Source organism: Ochotona princeps, chromosome 13 (assembly GCF_030435755.1).
Source record: "Ochotona princeps isolate mOchPri1 chromosome 13, mOchPri1.hap1, whole genome shotgun sequence".
Lineage (NCBI taxonomy): Eukaryota > Metazoa > Chordata > Mammalia > Lagomorpha > Ochotonidae > Ochotona > Ochotona princeps.
Genome location: NC_080844.1, coordinates 41,725,439 through 41,747,096, shown reverse-complemented (window position 1 = coordinate 41,747,096; position 21,658 = coordinate 41,725,439). Strand labels below are relative to the sequence as shown.

The following is a 21,658-nucleotide window of genomic DNA, read 5'->3' as shown; positions in this document are numbered from 1 at the left end:
AAGGAAACCCTGAGAGGAACAAATGAAGTCCGTCCATTAACTGAAGATCTATGTGCAAGCTTCCCCAGCAATGTAAGTTATCCTAAGAGACATGCAGCAAACAAACTGGGCACACTTTCAGAACTGTAAACATTCACTTTTCCCTGGCTTCTCTGTCCACGTTTCATTACTGCTAGGCCTCACCTATACATCTATCTCCTTTGACTCACCCAAGCAGTGAATAGAGGGTGAGGAATACAGACACACATGGGCTGTAGTCAGAGGTTACCTCTGTACTCAGTGGGAGGAGTGATTCAAACATCCCATCTTGGACCTGGTGCAGCTTCCTGCTTCCCCTCCTCACTGCTTGTGAAGTAACCTGGCACCTTACCTAAGAATTGCACTCTCCAATTTTTCCGGCTCCTCCGCCTAGTTTCCACCCACCTACCTGTGGCTCAGATAATCTCAGTCACCAGTTCCTGGGGCCAGCACACAGCACACACAACCCCTTCCTTCTCCTTCCTCCTCTCTCTTCCCTTCCCTTCTTACCTGACTCTCTCCCCATCCTCCTCCATCCTGCCCCTTCCCCTGCTCTGGCAGCCCCCATTCTGCCACCCTGACAAATGTGACCCTTTTACTTTTCTCCACCTCCACCCCTGCTCTTGTTTCTACTACCCCATTGGAATAAAAAGTCCTCCTAATATCTCATCACGTCTGGTGTTTTTCGGCTTAAGGTAAAAGGACTTGGCTCCGGGAATTAACTGCGCAAAAGAACATAAAAGCTTTAAGAACTTTGAGTGCATTTAAAAACCTAATGCTCGGGGAGACTCGCAAGATGGCCGACATAGGAGGAAGACTGTGAGAGAGCTCACAGACAGAGAGGGCTAGAACGCGACAAAAGCGTAAGTGGAGCAGCATAGAACTACAGGGAGAAGAACGTGAAGTTCCCTGGACAGTGTGGAGCCAAAAAAATCCACACAACTAGGAAGAGCAACCAGGGAAAAACAAAGCAAAGGACAGGGGAGACGGCTTTCCGCTCCTGACCTGCTGAGTCACCTTTGAGTGCAGACACTGAAAGCCGCAGACCGATCCGCAAACCGACCAGCAGACCGACCCGCAGACGCAGTGATCGTGAGGACTGGCGGTGATTGGCATCTGCTCACCCTGGTCACCAGGACTCGCCAGGACCTGCCCCGCTGCGGACACCAGGACCCTGAATCACCGGGACCCACCGGCATCTGCCCACCCTGGTTGCCAAGCCCCGGGACCTGCACCAGCCGCAGCCTCCAGGCTCCATCGCGACCCGCCACGACCAGCAACGGACGCAGCAGTCGGGAGACGCACCGGCGGCCAGGATTCCCACCAGAGGAAGAGGCAGACTGCAAGAACCTGAGGTTTGAGTGAGTTGGGTGGGGACAGTGGTGGGTTGGAGGCTTCGGGAGTTGGCCCCCCAGGGACACGCACAGAGCCTGAACACAATTGGTGCTCGTCTCCCCGCCCCTCCCCCTCCCGAGACTCCAGCGTCTAGAGACACAGGGCGAGTGCCTTGAAACTGCCAAAACTGTGTCTGGGAGAAAGGCAAAAGGCACACTGGATACTCCCCCGTGCCTTTGCGGTCTGGCACTCAGCTGGGCGGTGCTATCCCACAGGAATCCAAGCACGCCTCTGGGCTGGGCAGTTCCCTGCTAGCGCCGGGGTGGTCGGTCCCCTGCAAGTGCTGGGGTGGGCGGGCCTGCGCAGGAGGTGCTTCCAGAGAGCACCTGGAACACCCCACGCCCTATAGTCCCTTGCTCCGAGCCCTGTGATCCAGCGCACAGGGGGCGCGCACAGAGAGTGCCTTCACTCCCCCACGCCCTGTGGTAGCATACCTGTAGGGGACGAGCTGAGAGTGCGCTTTGAATCCTCTGGGCCCTGGAAGTGGCGCCCTGAGGTCCAGTGTTCTGGAGACGCACCAAAAGTGCCTTGAAAATTCTCACACCCTGCTACTCCACGCCTGCAGACTCCGATCTCTACAGGATAGTGCTTGGAGACCCCTCAGCACACTGGTGCCTAGGTCTCTCAAAAAAGAAACACTAACACAATGGGAAGAAATACCAGAAAAGGTAATGATCCAGATGAGAGTGCCCACACGCTACCAATAAAGGATCGAAAGCCAATGTCTATTTCGGAGATGCGAGATGAAGACATAGAAGATCTACCAGACAAGGAATTCAAAAAAATAATGTTAAAATATGTCAGAGACAATGAGAAGAATTGGGAGGACTTCAAGGAATTCAAGAACCACATAGCCTCAGAAATACAACAAATGAAAAGTAAAATCCTTGACTTAGAGCACAAAATTGAGAGCCTAACCAACAGAACAAATACAGCAGAAGAGAGGATCTCTGAAACTGAAGACACACAAAACGAACATACCCAGTTCATTAAACAGCTGGAGACAAGTCTGAACAAAGCCAATAAGACCATACAAGAAATGAAAGACAACCTCAGAAAATCAAATATTAGGATTATTGGCCTTCCTGAAGGAGCGGAAAAAGAATCAGGAATGCAAATGGTGCTCGACGAAATTATACAGGAAAACTTTCAAAACACTTGGAACATGAATCCAGCTCAAATCCAGGACGGTCAGAGGACTCCCAGCAGATATGACCCAAAGCGATCTTCACCCAGACATATGGTGCTCAAATTCCACTCCAACGAAGACAATAAAAGAATCCTGAGACAAGTACGAAGCAGAGAAAAGATCACATACCGGGGAAAACCAATCAGGATCACGGCTGACTTTTCTGAAGAGACCTTACAAGCAAGAAGAGAATGGACAAAGATCTTCCAAATCCTGAATCAGAACAACTGTCAACCAAGACTATTGTACCCAGCAAAGATCTCATTCGTATTTGAGAACGAAATCAAATACTTCCACAGCAAAGAGAAATTAGAAGAATATGCCAGCACAAAACCAGCTCTACAAAATCTCCTTAGAAATGCACTAAATCAAGAAAAAAAGGAGGTGAATCATAAGCAAAAATGGCAAACAGGAAGATCTCCCCACTAAAGTCCACACAAGGAAGGGCAATAACACAGATATCAACACCCACAAAAACAAGTATGGCAGGGCAAAATCACAACCTCTCAATTTTAACTCTTAACACAAATGGCCTGAACTCACCAATCAAAAGGCATAGATTAACAGAATGGATTATCAAACAGCACCCAACTATCTGTTGCCTACAAGAGACACATCTAACCAGAAGAGATTCGAAGAAGCTGAAAGTGAAAGGTTGGAAACAGATATTTCATGCCAATGGACGAGAAAAAAAGGCTGGGGTAGCTGTCTTAATTTCAGATGATGTGGACTTTAATCTGACACACATCAAAAAGGACAGGGAAGGACATTATATATTGGTGAAGGGACTGATCCATCAGGAAGTAATTACCATTGTGAACATATATGCACCAAATTCAAACGCACCTAGCTACGTGAAGCAATTACTCACGGACTTAAGGGGAGACATAGATATGCACACAATAATAGTGGGTGATCTTAACACCCCACTAACAGCTATAGACAGATCAACAAAACAAAAACTCAACAAAGAAACAACAGATCTCATACAAACAATAGAACAACTGGACTTGGTTGACATTTATAGAATTTTTTACCCTAAGGCCACAGATTATACATTTTTTTCAGCAGTGCATGGCACCTTTTCCAGGATCGACCACATGATAGGACACAAAGCAAACCTAAATAACTTCAAAAAGATAGGAATCATACCATGTACCCTCTCAGACCACCATGGAATGAAGCTGGAAATCAGCAATTCAAAATGCCCCAGGAAATACAGAAACTCTTGGAGGCTGAACAATATGCTACTAAACGAACAATGGATCAGAGAAGAAATTAAAGATGAGATCAAAAAATTTATGGAAACCAATGAAAACTCTGACACAACATTCCAAAATTTGTGGGACACTGCCAAAGCAGTGCTACGGGGTAAACTCATCACAATTGGAGCTCATGTCAAGGCCCAAGAGAGATGCCAAATACAGGAACTAACCACACACCTCCAGGAATTGGAAAAGCAGCAGCAGAAGAGCCCCACACACAATAGGAAACAAGAAATCATCAAAACAAGGGAGGAAATCAACCAGATAGAAATAAAAAAAACCATACACAAAATCAATGAATCAAAAAGCTGGTTTTTTGAGAAGATAAACAAGATAGACACCCCACTGGCCCGACTGACAAAGAAAAAACAAGAGAAGGCAAGAATTAACAGCATCAAAGATGAAAAAGGCAACATAACAACAGACACCGCATCCATCAAGGCCATAATTAGAAATTACTACAAAGCACTGTACTCCAACAAATCAGAAGATCACCAAGAAATGGAAAAGTTCTTAGACTTCTACCACTTGCCAAAACTTAGCCCAGAGGCAACAAACGACCTGAACAAACCCATAACTGAAGTAGAGATTGAATCAGTGATTAAAGACCTCCCAACAAAGAAAAGCCCAGGCCCAGACGGCTTCACTCCAGAATTCTACAAAACATTCCGAACAGAGCTGACCCCAATCCTCTACAAACTCTTCAAAACAATAGAAAAAGAGGCAACCCTTCCAAACTCATTCTATGAAGCCAACATTACCTTAATCCCAAAACCAGACAGAGAACTAACAGAGAGGGAAAACTACAGACCTATCTCTTTGATGAACATTGATGCTAAGATTCTCAACAAAATCCTAGCCAACAGAATTCAAAAACACATCAGACAGATCATTCATCCAGATCAAGTAGGATTCATCCCTGGAATGCAGGGATGGTTCAACATTCGGAAATCCATAAATGTGATACACCACATCCAAAAACTGAAAAACAAGAATCACATGATAGTATCAATAGATGCAGAAAAAGCTTTCGACAAAATCCAACATCACTTCCTACTAAAAACCCTAATCAAGGTAGGCACAGATGGAAAAATCCACAACATAATTAAAGCCATATATGAAAAACCCAACGCCAGCATCATACTGAATGGAGAAAAGCTGGAACCCTTCCCACTGAGATCTGGAACAAAACAGGGATGTCCACTTTCTCCACTACTATTCAACATAGTCCTAGAGGTACTCGCTGAGGCCATAAGACAAGAAAAAGAAATCAGAGGAATCCAAATGGGAAACGAAGAAGTTAAACTCTCACTATACGCAGATGATATGATTCTTTATGTAGAAGAGCCAAGAGACTCAATACAGAGACTGCTAGAACTTGTACGAGAGTTTGGTAGAGTGGCAGGGTACAAAATTAATGAACAAAAATCAACAGCCATAGTGTATGCGAACAGCCCCAAGATGGAAAAAGACTTAACCAGCAAGATACCATTCAAAATAACAGAGAAAAGTATGAAATATCTGGGAATAAATCTAATCAAAAATGTAGGAGACTTATTTGAAGAAAACTACAAACTACTTAAAAAAGAAATTGAACAAGACCTCAAAAGATGGAGTAACATCCCATGCTCCTGGATAGGTAAAATCAATATCATTAAAATGTCTATACTGGCAAAAGCAATATATACATTCAACGCAATCCCAATCAAATTGCCCAAAACATTCTTCATGGAACTGGAAACAATGATCCAAAGGTTCATCTGGAAGCACAAAAAACCACGGATAGCTAGAACTATCCTGAAGAACAGGAAGTTAGCAGGGGGAATCACAGTTCCGGACCTCTGGACATACTATAGGGCAGTGGTTATCAAAACAGCGTGGTACTGGCACAAAGATAGAGAGGAAGATCAATGGAGCAGAATAGAAACGCCAGAAGGAAACCCACACAGATACAGCCAAATAATCTTTGACAAAAAGACAAACGACAATCCAGGCAAATGGGAAGGTCTGTTCAATAAATGCTGTTGGGACAACTGGTTGATAGCCTGCAGAAACAAAAAAATAGATCCACATCTCTCACCATACACTAAGATCAGATCTAAATGGATAACAGATCTAAACCTACATCCAGAAACCTTCAAACCTTTGGAAGAAAATGTTGGAAACACACTGGAACACTTAGGGGTAGGCCCTCACTTCCTAAAAAAGACTCCAGATGCAGTAGAAATCAGGACCAAAATAAACAATTGGGACCTCATCAAACTAAGAAGCTTCTGTACAGCTAGAGAAACAATCAACAAAGTAAAAAGGCAACCCACAGAATGGGAGAAGATCTTCACACACGACATAGGTGATAGAGGGCTGATCTCCAGAATATACAAAGAGCTACAAAACAACCAAAATGTCAAAACAAACAAGACACTCAAGAAATGGGCACGGGAAATGGGCAAACACTTCACAAAGGAACAAACCCAAATGGCAAATAAGCATATGAAAAAATGCTCAAGTTCCCTGGCAATAAGGGAAATCCAAATTAAAACATCAATGAGGTACCACCTAACGCCAGTAAGACTGGCCCACATGAATAAAAGCACCAACGACACTTGTTGGCGAGGTTGCAGGGAAAAGGGAACCCTACTCCACTGCTGGTGGGGCTGCAGGCTGGTACAGCCTCTATGGAAATCAGTATGGAGAATATTCAAACAACTCAAATTCAACATACCGTATGATCCAGCAATAGCACTCCTAGGAATATATCCAGAACACTTGTTCTATGAGAAACCAACATGCACTCCTATGTTCATAGCAGCACAATCAGTAATTGCAAAAACATGGAAACAACCAAAATGCCCATCAACAGAGGATTGGATAAGAAAGCTATGGTTCATCTACTCCATGGAATACTACTCAGCTATTAAAAAAAACGAAATGCAGTTCTTTGTGGCCAAATGGGCCAAACTGGAAACCATAATGCTAAGGGAAATGAGCCAATCACAAAAGGTTAAATACCACATGTTTGCCTTGATTTAAGATGATATGATGTTATGTATAACATGTTATGTTTTGAATGTTATATGTTGTGTATAAACTAAAATTGAAGTATAGGTGAGGTGGTCACAGAAGGTGGCTGGGAACTCGCATTTACTTTTAACATATTGGTTACTCATTACTATGTCAATTAATTCCATAATGATGTAAATTTTTGCTGATGGTATGTTGGAGCTTTCAATTGACTGGGATGATACTCTGCTGGCTCTGTCTTCAGACCAGAGAGGGTATACCTAAGAAGCCGTTGAACTTGACTGGACAATAAGATACTGGACTCTATGTTTGGTATACGCTTGCAATGGGGAAATCTCAACTGAACTTGAGCTGTGGTTATGCAACAAGGTGGAGGAATCCACCATGGTGGGAGGGTTTGGGGAGGGGTGGGAGAACCCAAGTATCTATGTAACTGTGTCACATAATACAATGTAATTACTAAAGTTAAATAATAAATAATTAAAAAAAACAAAAAACCTAACGCTCAGAGTCTGAGACAGAGAGCAAGTCGGTACAGGGGAAACCAAGAATCAGAGTGCCAGAGCAGCAGAAACATGAGAGAAGAAAGAGAGAGAGCCCCTATTATGGGCCTTAATGGGGGCTGTAAGGAGAGTGGTTACACAACAATGCAAAAGCAATGAAGGTCAGGGAGGCATGGCTTCCAAGCTTGAGATCCTGAACTAGCTGCCGAAGACCACAACAATGCTAAGATGCATTTGGAAATGTGTACAACGAATAGTGGCCAACACAGTCAAGAAAAAGGAAAACAAATCTGAAAGACACATCTGGCCAGATATGAAGACAGGTTATGGAACTTTCCAGTTTGAGGCTATGTAGTTTGGAAATAGCATTGAATCCATCAGGCTGCCAAGACATGTGAGATTTGTTTTTGTTTCCTATTTTGTTGGTAGTGACTGGAAGAATACTGCGAACCCAGGAATTTCAAGAGCATTGAGAGGCAGTGTGAGAGAAACACTCTTACTTTGGGGATGAGGTAGTCTCTGAATTTAACGTCACACGTCACTGCATGTGGCATACTGGTGGGGATGAGGTCAATGTATCTCTGGACCTCGTGTACGACAGCGTCCGTGTAGGGCATGCGGCTCCTGTCCTGCATACTGGGGCTCCGGTCTCTGCCGATCACACGCTCAATCTCCTCCCGGATTTTAGCTGAGAAGACATAAGAAAGAATCAATGAGAAAGAGAAACCCAGCACAGTTGTCACAGAAACTTGGAGTTATATGAGGCATAGGGTTATCCCAAAGGTTTTTAGCTGTGAATTATTTGTTTTGCATATTCTTAGGCATGTAAAAATAAGTGCAGTAAAATGGAGATATGTGACTCTCTCACAAGGTAAGTATAAAGGTGAGTTTGTATATGTTAATGTAAATAGAATCATGAAAAGATGACACATTTCAAAATACAAACATAACTTATCACATAATTAGTTCAAGAAACTACTATCTTTGAAGGAAAAAAAATCAGGAGAGAATATTGGTTTTTGCCACTTGGGGAGTGAACCAGAGAATGGAAGATCTTTCTCTTTGTATCTCCTTCTTTCTGTAATTCTGCCTTTCCAATAAAAATAAGTAAAATAATATAGGAAGTTTTTAAGGCTGCAGGAAATTAGCTGTGCATAAGAACCTGATCACATATAAAAACTGACACCGAGTCTCGGATTTCAAGATGTGAACTTGTTCTCTTGTCCTCATCCCATCTGAGTTTGCTTCTTTCTGTGCTTCTGCAGCGTGTCCCAAGACCTCTTAAGTATTTGTTCCTCCAGACTTTCGTATGGAAGGAAGACAGAGGGCCTCGCAGCGATGGCCTCCCGACTCAGCCTCCATCTCCCCTCATTTACTCAACCCTTGGTACCGGCAGAGACTGTCTGAAGGGATTTTGGAAAAGCAGATCAGTTTTTACAAATCAGGAAGTCTTCATTCTGCAGTCTAGGTTGCAGTCTCGTCTCGGCTGAGGTGGTTGTACCCTTGACTGCTGTGTTTCAGAAACCCACGGCAGAGTCGTTGCCTTCTATGCCTCTGACAACTTTGAAAGGACTTATTTCTGGTTGTAATTTATAAATCCTTTCAGGGGGTTGCCGAAATAGAAGTCTTTCCTGCTTCCACTCTGAGGAGAAAAACTGGAACTCTTTAAAAGAAATCTCTGAAACAAAGGTATTCATCGATTTAACATTGGTCAGTTAAAGAAAAATAATAATTTTGGAAAATACTAACTCAATTAAAATAGATTTCTGGAATAACGGAATTGTTATAAGCACACCTTCTTGCCTAAATCAAAACATATTTTTGAGGAAATCTACCTTTTAGAAACTTCTCAGGCTACCTCCGACAACTTCATTGAATTTCTAGAATTTATGCTTAATCTTCCTTAAGGAAAGATTATTATTTTTTTTTCATCCAGTAAGAGGAGACTTCAATGTCATGTCCGGGAATGATTTCCACAAGAATAAATTGATAATTTTAAGCAGTTTCTTCCTAAGTAAGTAAGTGGATATGTAACCTTAAGGCAACTCCTGCTGGCTATCGCCGGCCAGCAGTCACTTCCGGCTGCAATTCAGAAGACTGAGTGCTGCTGTTTGCTACTCCTCAGATTGTTCTCTCACGGTCATCACTTCATTGCTTTACTCAGTTTGTGTCAAGGCAGCTGTTGCCATATGTTTATTAATACCGAAAATTTTAAAGCAGGAATAATACAGAGAATGCTAGCAGTGTCTTGACATACTTGTATGGTAAAATTTCTCCCTGCTCACCCTCTGTGCTCATACCTGCCACCTCAGGGTGCTTCAGCAGGAGCAGCAGCCCGTATCTCAGGGTGGTGCTGGTGGTCTCTGTTCCAGCAGAAAACAAATCAGCTGCAGTGAATTTCAAGATTTCCAGGGTAAATTCAGAATGCTGTTTGTGCTTTTCCTGTGAATGATTCAATGAAGAATTGGTTTCTGGATTTAAATAAGTATAAAGTAAACCAGATTATACACTTTAGCCACCATGTGAACTAGAGCGAGAGTCAGCAGGTAAAATCTTCATGTGAGTTAGTGGATTGTACAGCAGAGGACCCGCTCTTTATCCCTATACCCTTCTTTTCAACATCCCTGTTTTGTGGTAATATGTATACATTTGGTTATTGCTTATAGTGGTATTTGTATTGCTAATGCTTGAGCTCTTTGTAGAAGATTGAGCTTAGGACTGTAGAAAAAAATAAGAAAAGAAGGTGGTGGGAGTGAGGGAAGGAGGATGGGAATATCTTTCTGTTGTTAAAACTGTATGTATGAAATACATGACATATGTTCCCTTTATGCAAATGAAAGCATGAAGAATTCGAAAAGTCACTATCTTTTGTTTCACAATTTGCTCAAAGTTATTTGCTTGCAGTGAGGTGTGCCTTCTGTTCCCTCAGGCAGATTGTTATTAGCCAAAGAACTGAGTTGAGGGTTTTAGTGAATTTTAATTCTTCAGGATATTTCATGCAGATTGCTACACACAAGAAGTACTTACAGTACTTGTATAGAATGCCTTTCCTGATCATAAATACATTGCAGGTAAATTAATAAGAGAGCCATTAAATGTCATCAAATAACAAAATTATTATTCATACTTCACCTGCTCCATTTTGATCAGGAAACAATCAATAAAGTCCCTAGGATTGTTCACATCTAGGGATTGTTGGTGTTCTTTTATTTTCTCCAAAATAAAATTTTGGACATAATTCATATCTTGAATAAATTTTTTATGACTCCCCGGTAAATAATCAATGAGAACTGGAAAATTATTGCAGACCTAAAAAATAAACAAAATTATTTAACCAAATCAAAACATTTACTTCACATTTATTTATGTTCATACAAATTGCATGAAAAGTGCAGGTTAGAAATTTTAGGTTTAAAAATATTTTTAGGGAATTTTAGGTATTTTACAGCACATTTACAGTCAGACTCTCTTCTTACAGGAATATGTGTGGGGGATAACTCTGACCAAAGGTTTACATTTGATGCTCATGCCCTACAGGTATGCCCTCAAATGTTACTTTAGAAGTAAAAAAGAAATGGGGCTGGTATTGTGGCTTATGGGTTATTCTGCCTGCCTGTTTTGAGTCTTGGCTGCTCCACATCTGACCCAGCTCCTTGATATCATGCCTGGGAAAGCAGTGGAAGATGACCCAAGTGCTTTGACCCCTGGACTCATGAGGAGAACCCAGATGAAGCTCTTGGTTCCTGGTTTCATCCTGGTCCAGCCCTGGCTGTTGCAGTCATGTGAGGAGTGAACGAGCAGATGGAAGATCTCTCGATTTCTCTTTCTCTCTCTGAAACCTTGCCTTTCCAACAAGTAAATTTTAAAAAGAAATAAAAACAGATTTATATTAGGTCTATCATTTTCCAAAACAAATATTTCCCAAAATCTGGAAATACATGGTGGCACGAATGACCACAATTAATATTTTGTAGATCACAACAGACATTAAGGAAGTTTGGGTGCCTAATAGTGAGCACAATGCTCATCACTGCTGTTTCTCACTTGCAGCCTCAGATGTAGAGCGATTATTTAGAACAGGGAGAGTTTGGAAAATGCCATGAAATCCATCCTGTTGAACCTTTTATTGATAAAGTCACTTTGCACAAGAAGAGTTCAGCCACTTCTCAAAAATCTCATGAGTATCTTTTAAAAAGCAATGCAGGACATATTAGCTTAACATAGAGAGAAAGGTCTTTTGTCTAGTGGTTTACCCCTGAAATGGGCATAATGGCTGGAGCTGAGCCAATCCAAAGCAGGAGCTAGAAGCCAGGGGCTTCTTCTGGATGTTTCATGTGGGTGCAGGATCCCAAGTCATTGGGCCATCCTCCAGTGTTTGCCCAGGCCACAAGCATGTTGCTGGATGGGAAGCAGAGCAGCCAAGACATGAACTGGTGCCCATATGGGATCCCAGTGCTTGCAAGGGGGAGGATTAGGCAATTGAACCATTGTGCCAGGCCCTAACAGAGTATTTCAGCCAACAATGGTGCTTCCCAATCATTGTATCCTCCACAAAATGCTCGATGTCTTGGCTGCTATCTATGTTCATGCTTTTGTGCAGCCAGCAAAGTGCTTTATGAAAATGTGGTGCTGGGGTCCATGCAGTAGGTGTGAATAACACGAAGGTGTGGAGAGAACAGCTCCCCTGCTTGGCAGGACCCGGGGGAGCTTCTAGCTGTTTGGCAGAGCCTGGCAGATTTCTCTCTGACCACCTTGACACAGTTTCACCCCCTTTTGCATGGACACTAACCACCCCACTAAGAATTTTGTAATCTATTGAGGTATTGTTTGCCCCTGTGAGATGGTTTTTGCAATCAACATGAGCTTGAGAGTTAATGTTATTGATAATGTCTTTGTGAGTGGGCCTTTAACTGCACACAGGAGTACAATTAAACCCATGCCGTTTCTAGACACCTTATTGTGTGCCTACCCATTGCCATGAAATCTGGCTCAGACATTTAACATGCTTTCTGGGAAATGGCTTGATAAGAATTTTACAAACTAATGGAAGTGATGAGAGTATGGGCTGAAACTCCTATGACAAAAAAATATAGCTATTGGGACTCTAAAAGCTATCCTGTTACTGGGACCCTAAAGGCTATCCTGTTACAGCTACTGCGACCCTAAAGGCTATCCTGTTATAACTACTGTGACCCTAAAGGCCATCTGCTATGACAAAGAACATAGCTACTGTGACTCTAAAGGTTATCCTGCTATGGCAAAAAATATAGTTACTGTGACTTTAAAGGTTAGCCTGTCCTTGCAACTCTTTAGAACATAGAAAATGTAGTTGTTTTAGCTGCTTTCATAATTTTTTTAACTAGAGGAAATATAGGGCAATTTTACCAACATCATAAAAATATACTTTTGATTATTGTTTGATTGTTTATGAGGTTGTAGAACCTGCAGTTGTAGAGGGATTTAATGTTTGAAACTTTTTGTCTTAGCTCTTTATGTTTTTTCTCTTTTGATATATTTCTCCCATTAAGTGATAGATAAGTTGTAGAATAAGAATTGTAGTAGGAGTGTATTACTGATTAAGATGTGTTGTCTACTGAGAAATTCTTGGCTGCAATGTCAGAATGGATAATGCCCTGTCTTAAGGTGAAACAATTTGTAGAATTATCTTTGGAAACATTCACTTGTCCATTGTAGAGTTGAAACTTAAATGGAGTAAACATGGTCTATTGCTAATTGCAATTCTTTCTGCCATTATAACTCTTGCTTTACTTGTTTAGTTAACAAACTGTGTGAGCTCGCAAGCCTAATGGCCAGCATTACCTTTAGTGCCAATGGCCCCCAATCTCCATAAACCAAGACCCCAGACATACTAACCCATACATAATTCAAGGTGGGGTCTGGTTGTCACAGGTGCGCCAAGGTTAGAGCCCAGACCTGAGGAGAGCAGGTGGGGGCTGGCAAGCCGAGATAAGCAAGCAATGTGGAATCCTTCCTCGCTCACCTCTCAAGCTGTTGTAAATTGTGCTCCCCTTGAAGCTATGTCAAACTGCCCCTAAAGAAAACTTTGTAATTGCACTGCTTGCAGCCGCACTCTGTGGTTGAGTGGATGCAACACCATGACGTAAAAGGTTTGTGCCAGAGCTTGTGACTGCTTCTATATGAATAAAGCAGACAGCTTTCTCGCATTGTCCACAATGATCTTGGAATTGTAGTGGTCCGTTTTTCTTCTTTTTTTTCTATGCCTATTTCACGCACCCTTCTCGCTAGCTCTGATCTCAGCTGGAGCTGGACTCCAGCAATGGGGCTTTGGAGCTTAGTGGAAACCCCACTGGTCAGTAAGCCATTGAGTTTGAATGTCTGTGCTGTAATTTGGTATGGGCACCCTGGTGTGCAAAATATAGTGCTTACCTGTGGTAGTTCTCAGATGTCCAATGATGATACTGAGCTCAGTGCAAAACTTTAATGTCCTAAGAGCTGCTTCACAGCTTGGTCCGTTAGAATGATCAATAAATAACATAAATACTCTCTTGTAATAAAAGGGTTTTGATCTCACCTGTATCCATGGGGAGCTCAAGATATTGATGCCTTCATTCAACACTTTCAAAAACTTAAGAAAAAATTTATCTGTATATTCAAAACGGCCCTGGAAAATAATGGAGCAGATCACATTGCAAGGAGCACAACCTAGGATAGAGGTGGGATCACAAGGCAAAGCTGGAAAAAAATATTTACAGACATTTGTTTTACAAAACAGTTTCAACAGTATACATCGGCCAGTCAACTTACACCACCCACCTAGTGAGAGGAGGGAAAAATTAATACCAACACAACTATTTGACATCTTTGGTTGTTTCTAGGAATAAGAAGTCTCTTAAAAAAAGTGCCTAGTTTGTTTTTTGAAACGGGAAAGTTACACATTTCAGAAGTGAATATAGTTTAAATTATGAATCAGGAATAAACCTAATGCTCCAAGGAGAAGTGATGGTTAATAAACTAAGACACATTGAATTTGTTCAAGCACTGGTATTTTGATATATAAAGATACAGCATATATAATAGCTATAATGAGAAGTGAAAAGCGATTCACCTAAATGAAAATATTTGAATTAATTTAAATACAAAAAGTAGTTAGAGCCCATGGAGTATAAAATTTGACTGGCCTTGTCAATTCTCTGCTGCCTTCAGTAGCTCGAAGGGGCTCAATTTGTCATCACATAGCTGGTAGAACCAGGCATGGTGATAGGTCTGTGATGAGTTCCTTCATAGATTGCCATATGGAGCCAAGAGCCTTGTTGATTAAAACTTGCAGAACTAGATGGAATAGTTGTGGTGAAAGTGGGCTTGTTATCCAGTTCTGGGTCTTAGTGGAAATGCTTCTAGCTTTCCCCTATTCAATATGATACTGGCTGGTGGTTTGTCACATATTACCTTGGTTATGTTTATTTATGTTCCTTCTGTATTCAATTTGCTTAATGTTTTTAAATTTATCATAAAAGGATATATTACATGATATGAACTAATTTTTCAGCAGCTGTTGAGATAACCATATGGTTGTGATTCTTGATTTTACTAACCTGATGTGTATCGTTCATTGATTTGGATAGATTAAACCATCCCTGCATCCCTGGGACAAATACCATTTGTTCTAAGATAATCCTGTCTTTTGCAACTAAATGGATGTGATTGGAGACCATTATGCTTAGTTCAAGAAGCCAAAATCCAAATAGACAAATACTATATTTCTTTCTCAGAACAACAACAACAACAACAACAACAACAAAACCCACCTGAATGTGTAAGAGTAAAACTGAGTAATATGCTATGATTTAATTATTATTTCTATAACCCCTCTTGGAATTTTGTGCAAAAATAGTCTTTCTACTTGTGAAACACTAGATTTGGTGGAAGATTTGTCTATAATTGTAAAGAAAATCACAAAAGTTAAAGAAGGCAAGCAAGGAGAAACAAGGGCGGGGGGAAGGAAGAAAGCAAGAAATATTCTAGCTATGAAATCTGTTCTCTCCATATGAATGAAAAGGATTTAAAGACATAAATGAGCAATGAGTAACAGCAAGCCTTCTGGTTCTCTACACCCAGGATATGCACCTTTAAACATGACAGAGCTGGTAAGATTTTAGAACAAAAGTTAATTCTAGCTACGGAGACAGAGGAATTTGTGAAGACATGGAATTTCTTGTGTGTGTATGACTGATAGCTAAAAATTGGGTTTTCAATAACTGGAGCTGGCAGGGGTGAATAATCACCTGAAAATCCTAACTCAAAATTCAATAAAAAAGGGCAAAAAATTAGAAAAGAAAACCTCGAAGGCAGAGCAAAGTAACCAGGGGTAGGTATGAATAATAGTTGAAATCAAGGTAAATTTTATAGTTTCATACTTGTTTGATCAGAAGAAGATTATGCTATTTGCAAATAGATTATGCAGTAGGCAATATAAAAGTGTGCTGGCAAAAATTTTCATGTGTGATTTATTTCCAGAGAAATTGTAAAGAATGAGATTTTGTGATGTAATTAAACCAGATGTTGGCATCATAACTGGTAGAAACAGCAAGCCCCAGACTTTGAAGAAATCCTCAGGCAGGTCAGTAAGGCTGTCAAGTGTAGCCATGGAAAGTGAACTCATATGCCGCTTGATTTAGTTTCCTAGGAATAGAGGGAGTATTTTCACTGTGAATGCTGGCATGTTGTTCATGGTGAAATGCTGTTGAATAGATACTTAACAATGTTAAGACAAGCACTGTCTCTCTTTAAGAAAATGAAGTTCAAAATCCTCTACCCACCTGTTGCAAAAATTTAAAAATAAAGAAACAAATGTGGACAGACAGAAGATATCATGGCCTTTGACAGTCATGCCACAGGTAGAATCATCTATGTCCACAAACGGCATGGATACACGTAAGCTTTCCTGGCTCTCTGTTTCAAACTATCATTCCTCTAATTGGGGCCGACTGCAAAGTCTCAGAAGAGATCTGGAAACCCATAAAATGTTTCTGAGGGCACACAGGGATGAAGTCAGATTGAGAGGATCAGTGGTGCAGAGTAAAGGGTCACCCACCATTGGTTTTCCTCAGCTCCTCCACAAGGTAGCGGGCCTCCTCTTGAATTTGGTCCTCAATACTCCTCTTCCCCATTCCGAAATTGCGCAGGGTGGTGATTGAGAAGCGCCGGATCTCTTTCCATCTGTTTCCATTGCTGAGAATGAGTCCTGCCAGGAGGAGAGCAGAGATTTAAGAAAAGGATCCTAGACGAGGAAGAGGGAGAAGACACTCAGCAGCCACATGTATGGACTAAGCTCTCTCGAGATGCTCTTCAAGTTTGTGGTTTTCATCCTCTGCCTCTTTGCCACTCTCTAGAACATTCACACATAGAGGAATGAATATGCACACAGATGCTTATACACTCACCAAGACCTTTATTGATTCTTTCAGCCACTGGGAAACGGCCTCTCCCAGAAAACTCCTCTCCCAGATCAATTAGTGCCTCCTTCACAGCCTCGTATCCGTGCAGCACCACAGTGGGCTTCAGGCCCAAATACAGGGTGAACACAGGGCCATAGACTTTCGAGAACTAGGAAAAGAGGAGCAAAATTTGCCTAGAGAAGTCATTATTTGGTTTACATATTGTGTTATTTAAGCTTTCATTTTAAACACATAATTCTGTCATACGCGTTTTCAAATAATTCTGGACTTGATTCTTTAATGTGATTAGTGTGGGTGCTTGAGATGGTATATGATGTATCAAGAACTACACCATATGGTTCATATAGATTGCCATTAATTCACCACCTTGAAGCAGGTTTATGTGTTCTGCATTATAAACAGAACTGAAGACAGATAACAAAGTCAAGCACACAGTGTCAAAATTTGTACAGCAGATTTGTATTTGAGTCTCATCTCTGTCAGATTCTGATGCTTAAATACAGCCAGTTCCCAGCGCCACCACATATGGAGAAAATCCCGCTGACTACGTGTAGGCATCATCAGCACAGCTTGTCCTAGAGAGATTGTTTTAGCATCCTCTTAGAAAAAAATAATACCAGGTCTGCGAGTCTTTAAAAACGATTGTGGGTGACTGTAAGACTCGCTGTACTTTGAGACTGTGGAGATTTCCAGCACAAAAGAGAGAGTAAACCCAAGAACAACTGTAGGGGCCGGTGTTGACCTGTAGTAAGTTAAGCCATTGCCTGCAATGCTGGCATTGCCAATCAATGCCAATTTGATCTCCACATGCTCCAGTTCCTATCTAGATCTCTGCTCATGCACCTGGGAAATCAGCAGAAGATGGTTCAAGTTCTTGGGGCACCTGTCCTTACGTGGGACATCTGTGTCAAACTCCTGGCTCCTGCATTGTGATCTTTTAGGGAGTGAACCAGTGAACAGATGGTCTCTCTCTCCTGGTGTATAGTTGACTTGAAAATAAGTAGTTTTATAGTTGTATTTATATCTTCAGATATAAATGTGCTGCTGAACGTAAGATCAAAGAGATTGTTCTCTATGTTTTCTTCAGAATCATTTATGGTTTCAGGTCCTCTAGATCCCATTCAAATGGGATAGAATTGCTGGTTACCAGAGGCCTGGATGGTTAGGTGAGTGAGAGAGATGAAACATACTCTTCAAAGGTACTTAGTTTTAGGTAGATACTGGGCTATTTTCAAATTTCAAGATAGGCAAGTATAGAGAGACAAAAAGTAGAAAATCAATTTTTAGACCTGGGCATAGTGGAAAGAGGCTGCATGATGTGGATATGGAGCATCTTTCTGATAAAATGTTATAAAACTGCTGTAAGTTTTAATCTGCACAAATTTGTTTCAACTGTACCCTTTAGATAAGTGAATTGCATGATATTTTATTTAGTCTCAGTAAAGCATTAAGAATGTGGATATAGGGTCTGGTGCAATGACTCAGTGGCTAAATCCTTGCCTTGCATATGCACCGGGATCTCATACGGGCACTGGTTTGTGTCTCGGCTGCTCTGCTTCCCATCCAGCTGTCTGCTTGTGGCCTGGGAAAACAGGGAAGGATGGCTCAAAGCCTTGGGACTCGACACCCCCATGGGAGACCCTGAGGAAATTCCTGGTTGCTGGCATGGATTGATTTAACTCCAACTGTTGTCGCTATTTGGGGACTGAACCAGTGCCTGCAAGATTATTCTCTCTGTCTCTCCTTCTCTCAGTAAATTTGCCTCTCCAATAAGTATAAAGAAAATCTTTTAGAAAAAGAGTATGTTTATAAGGTAAGTTGAAATTGTGTTATAGCAAAAATTAAAAGAAAAAATGAGAAAGGAAGGATGGGAGATTGAAAGAGGGAGGGTGAGGGAAGAACAGTTTTCTCCTTGGAATTGTATCTGTAAAACACACCAAGCTATTTTCTTTATATTAATATATTTTTAAAAGGAAAGATAAATCCAGATAGATTTAAATAGCCTTAATAATGCATATACACATAGACACAAATAGAATTAACCCAGAAAAGCGACAGGAGCCCTTTGTAACAACTAAAATGATAAAGATATTTATGGTAGGGAAAATAGGCAAAGTGGATGAGAAGTATAATTTCTCATCAGACATCATGTTATAGTATGAAATGAAAGGTGTTTCAGGGAACTGTATTGGGGTCAGGGAGTTGATACACTTAACACAGGAACTTCTACCCCAAGATCACCCCAATGATCACTACCTTCTCATTTCAGAGGACTTCCTCTCTATAAGCAGCTTGGTCATATTTGGACAGTTGCAGTCGTTGGACAGATCTCCCTCAGACTGAGTCAAATAGATATTCTAATTGATAGGCACTGGATTTTGTTCAGAACTGTGAAATTTACTTTTCATCCTGATGATTCTTTAAAATTTTCTTATTTTCATCTTTCAGACATTTTTGTGATAGTAATCACATATGTTTATGGGCTACGAGGTAGTCTATGAATACCTGTATGCAATGTGTATTGACCAAGACAGGAGTATCAGTGTTTTCTTTCTTGTACATTACTACAGGATTGGAAACTTGCAGCTACTTTTATTTGCTCATAAAATATATAATACTGGGTGCCGGTTCTAGTCCCGGCAGCTCCACTTCCCATCCAGCTCCCTGCTTGTGGCCTGGGAAAGCGGTCGAGGACGGCCCAATGCATTGGGACACTGCACCCGCGTGGGAGACCCGGAAGAGGTTCCTGGTTCCCAGCTTCGGATTGGCACAGCACCTGCCGTTGCAGCTCACTTGGGGAGTGAATCATCGGACGGAAGATCTTCCTCTCTGTCTCTCCTCCCTGTATATCTGACTTTGCAATAAAAATAAATAAATCTTAAAAAAATAAAATAAAATATATAATACTTCTTTTAGAATTATTGTAACAAAATTTATGGCACTGGAGGGTGTCAGGATAAGTGAAAGAGGATAAACACAGAAAAACAACTACAGCAAGTTATCTCTCACATATGAATGCTAAAACACACAACAGGGACTGAAATATTGTGTTTAAAATGTTGAATTTTAAAACTTCATTTGCTCCTTTCTTCATATGTAAGATGATGTCCTGCTTAATCAGAGCTCATTTTCTTCTTCCTTTCTGTTTTGCACATCTTTCAGCTGATTTTATGGCTTAATTGCCTTGCGTTGCCCTGCAGGACTAAGTTGAATAGCCAGACAAGCTCGGGTGTTCTTAAATCTTAATGTTTTCAACATTGAATATGAAGTTAGGGTTGCCATATGTGGTACTTATTGTGTTAAGGTGCATTATTATTTCTGTGTTTAATTTGTTGAGAATGGCTATTATGAAATGATGTTGAATTTTATTAGTTTTTTTTTCTGCACTTACGGAAATAATCATATGACATTTGTCTTTCAGTCTATCAATGTGATTTATTGCCTTTATAGATTTATCTATATCAAGTCATGCTTATATCCCTGGGATGAATACCATGGATCATGGAATAACCTTTCAAATAAATAGGACTAAAACATAAGGCAGCCAGGGCCAGGCGTGGTAACCTGGCATCTGAAGTTCTCACCTTGAACGCGCCGGGATCCCATATGGGTGCAAGTTTGTGTCCCTGGTGGCCCTACCTCCCATCCAGTTCCCTGTTTGTGGCGTGGGAAAGCAGTCGAGGGTGGCCCAAAACCTTGGGACCCTTTGCCTGCAAGGGAAACCGGGAGGATGTTCTGGGCTCCTTGCTTTGGATTGGCTAAGCTCCAGCTGTTGTGGCAACTTGGAACTGGCACTCATATGGGATCCCTGAGCTCCAGGTGAGGACTTTAGCCACTAGGATACTCTGCCAGGCCCAAGATTTTTGAAAAAACTATTGTGTTGCTGTATGTTCTTAGGTAGATGCCTTAACTCTCCTACAGGTGTTAGCATTCATGGGGAGCAGTTAACACATTTATCCCCAGAGCTTTGCCACTTCACTGCTTTAATTCCACTTGATGACAACCCTCATGTTTCTCTCCTCCCAATCATCCAGTGATGACAATGAGAAACCTAAAAAAACATGGAAGCATCAAGATCCATAGGAATATTTGCCATACAAACATCTCCCAACTATTTGGCTCCAGGAATATTTTAATGGTAAATTAGTATTTACTTATCCCTTGCAAGACACTATAGGAGCGTAATGAGACTCACTCACATTTGAGAAGGATTTGCTGATGTCCTTTAAGTCCAGCTGCAGGATATTTCCAATAATCGGGAGAGGAGTGGGGCCAGGAGGGAGCCTCCGTTTCGCATTGCTGCGTCTCCTGAATGAAAGAAGAAGCAAACAGGAGAGACTGAGCAACAGAACTGTGACTAGGTCCACTGACATTTTTTTTCTTCTTCGTGAGACAACTGGGAGCCTGAAATCCCAGTCTTTTATAACATCCCCTACTAATATGCTGACTGTATCCCTTTGATATGCCAAGTGATGAATCAATCAGCTAGGTCAGCTCTAATCTTTTCTGAGTGGACTTCTGCCCTGTGATAGCGATAATGAGTGTTTTTAGCCCAAATTTTTTTAATCAAATCTCCTCCACTTGTGAGTTTTCAGTTCTTTCTAGGAAATGGCAGAGAAGCTAAAAATAGAAATAATAAATCAAATGGTATCAGTGGGCAGCTAGGATTAAAAAGTAATGAGGTGGGCTCAGTGCAATGGCTTAGTTGGCTAATCCTCCCTTTGTAAGTGCCAGGATCCCATATGGGTGCTGGTTCATATCCTGGCTGCTCTATTTCCCATCCGCTGTCCTGGCTGCTGCACCTTCCCTGCTTGTGGCTTGGGAAAGCAG

The 21,658-nt window shown here is 41.4% G+C and overlaps 1 protein-coding gene across 1 annotated transcript in view; it reads right to left on the bottom strand.

The window, feature by feature from the left end:
• LOC101519910 (cytochrome P450 2C18-like) overlaps nt 1-21,201 on the bottom strand; it is a 28,592-nt gene extending 7,391 nt beyond the window's left edge. The window contains exons 1-7 of the mRNA XM_012925448.2: nt 21,028-21,201; nt 16,814-16,976; nt 16,465-16,614; nt 13,945-14,105; nt 10,524-10,700; nt 9,692-9,833; nt 7,892-8,079 (exon numbers count right to left, since the gene is read on the bottom strand). Coding sequence (XP_012780902.2) covers nt 7,892-8,079; nt 9,692-9,833; nt 10,524-10,700; nt 13,945-14,105; nt 16,465-16,614; nt 16,814-16,976; nt 21,028-21,201 — 1,155 coding nt within the window. The remainder of the gene's footprint in view (nt 1-7,891; nt 8,080-9,691; nt 9,834-10,523; nt 10,701-13,944; nt 14,106-16,464; nt 16,615-16,813; nt 16,977-21,027) is intronic.
• Nucleotides 21,202-21,658: the final 457 nt, after the last annotated feature.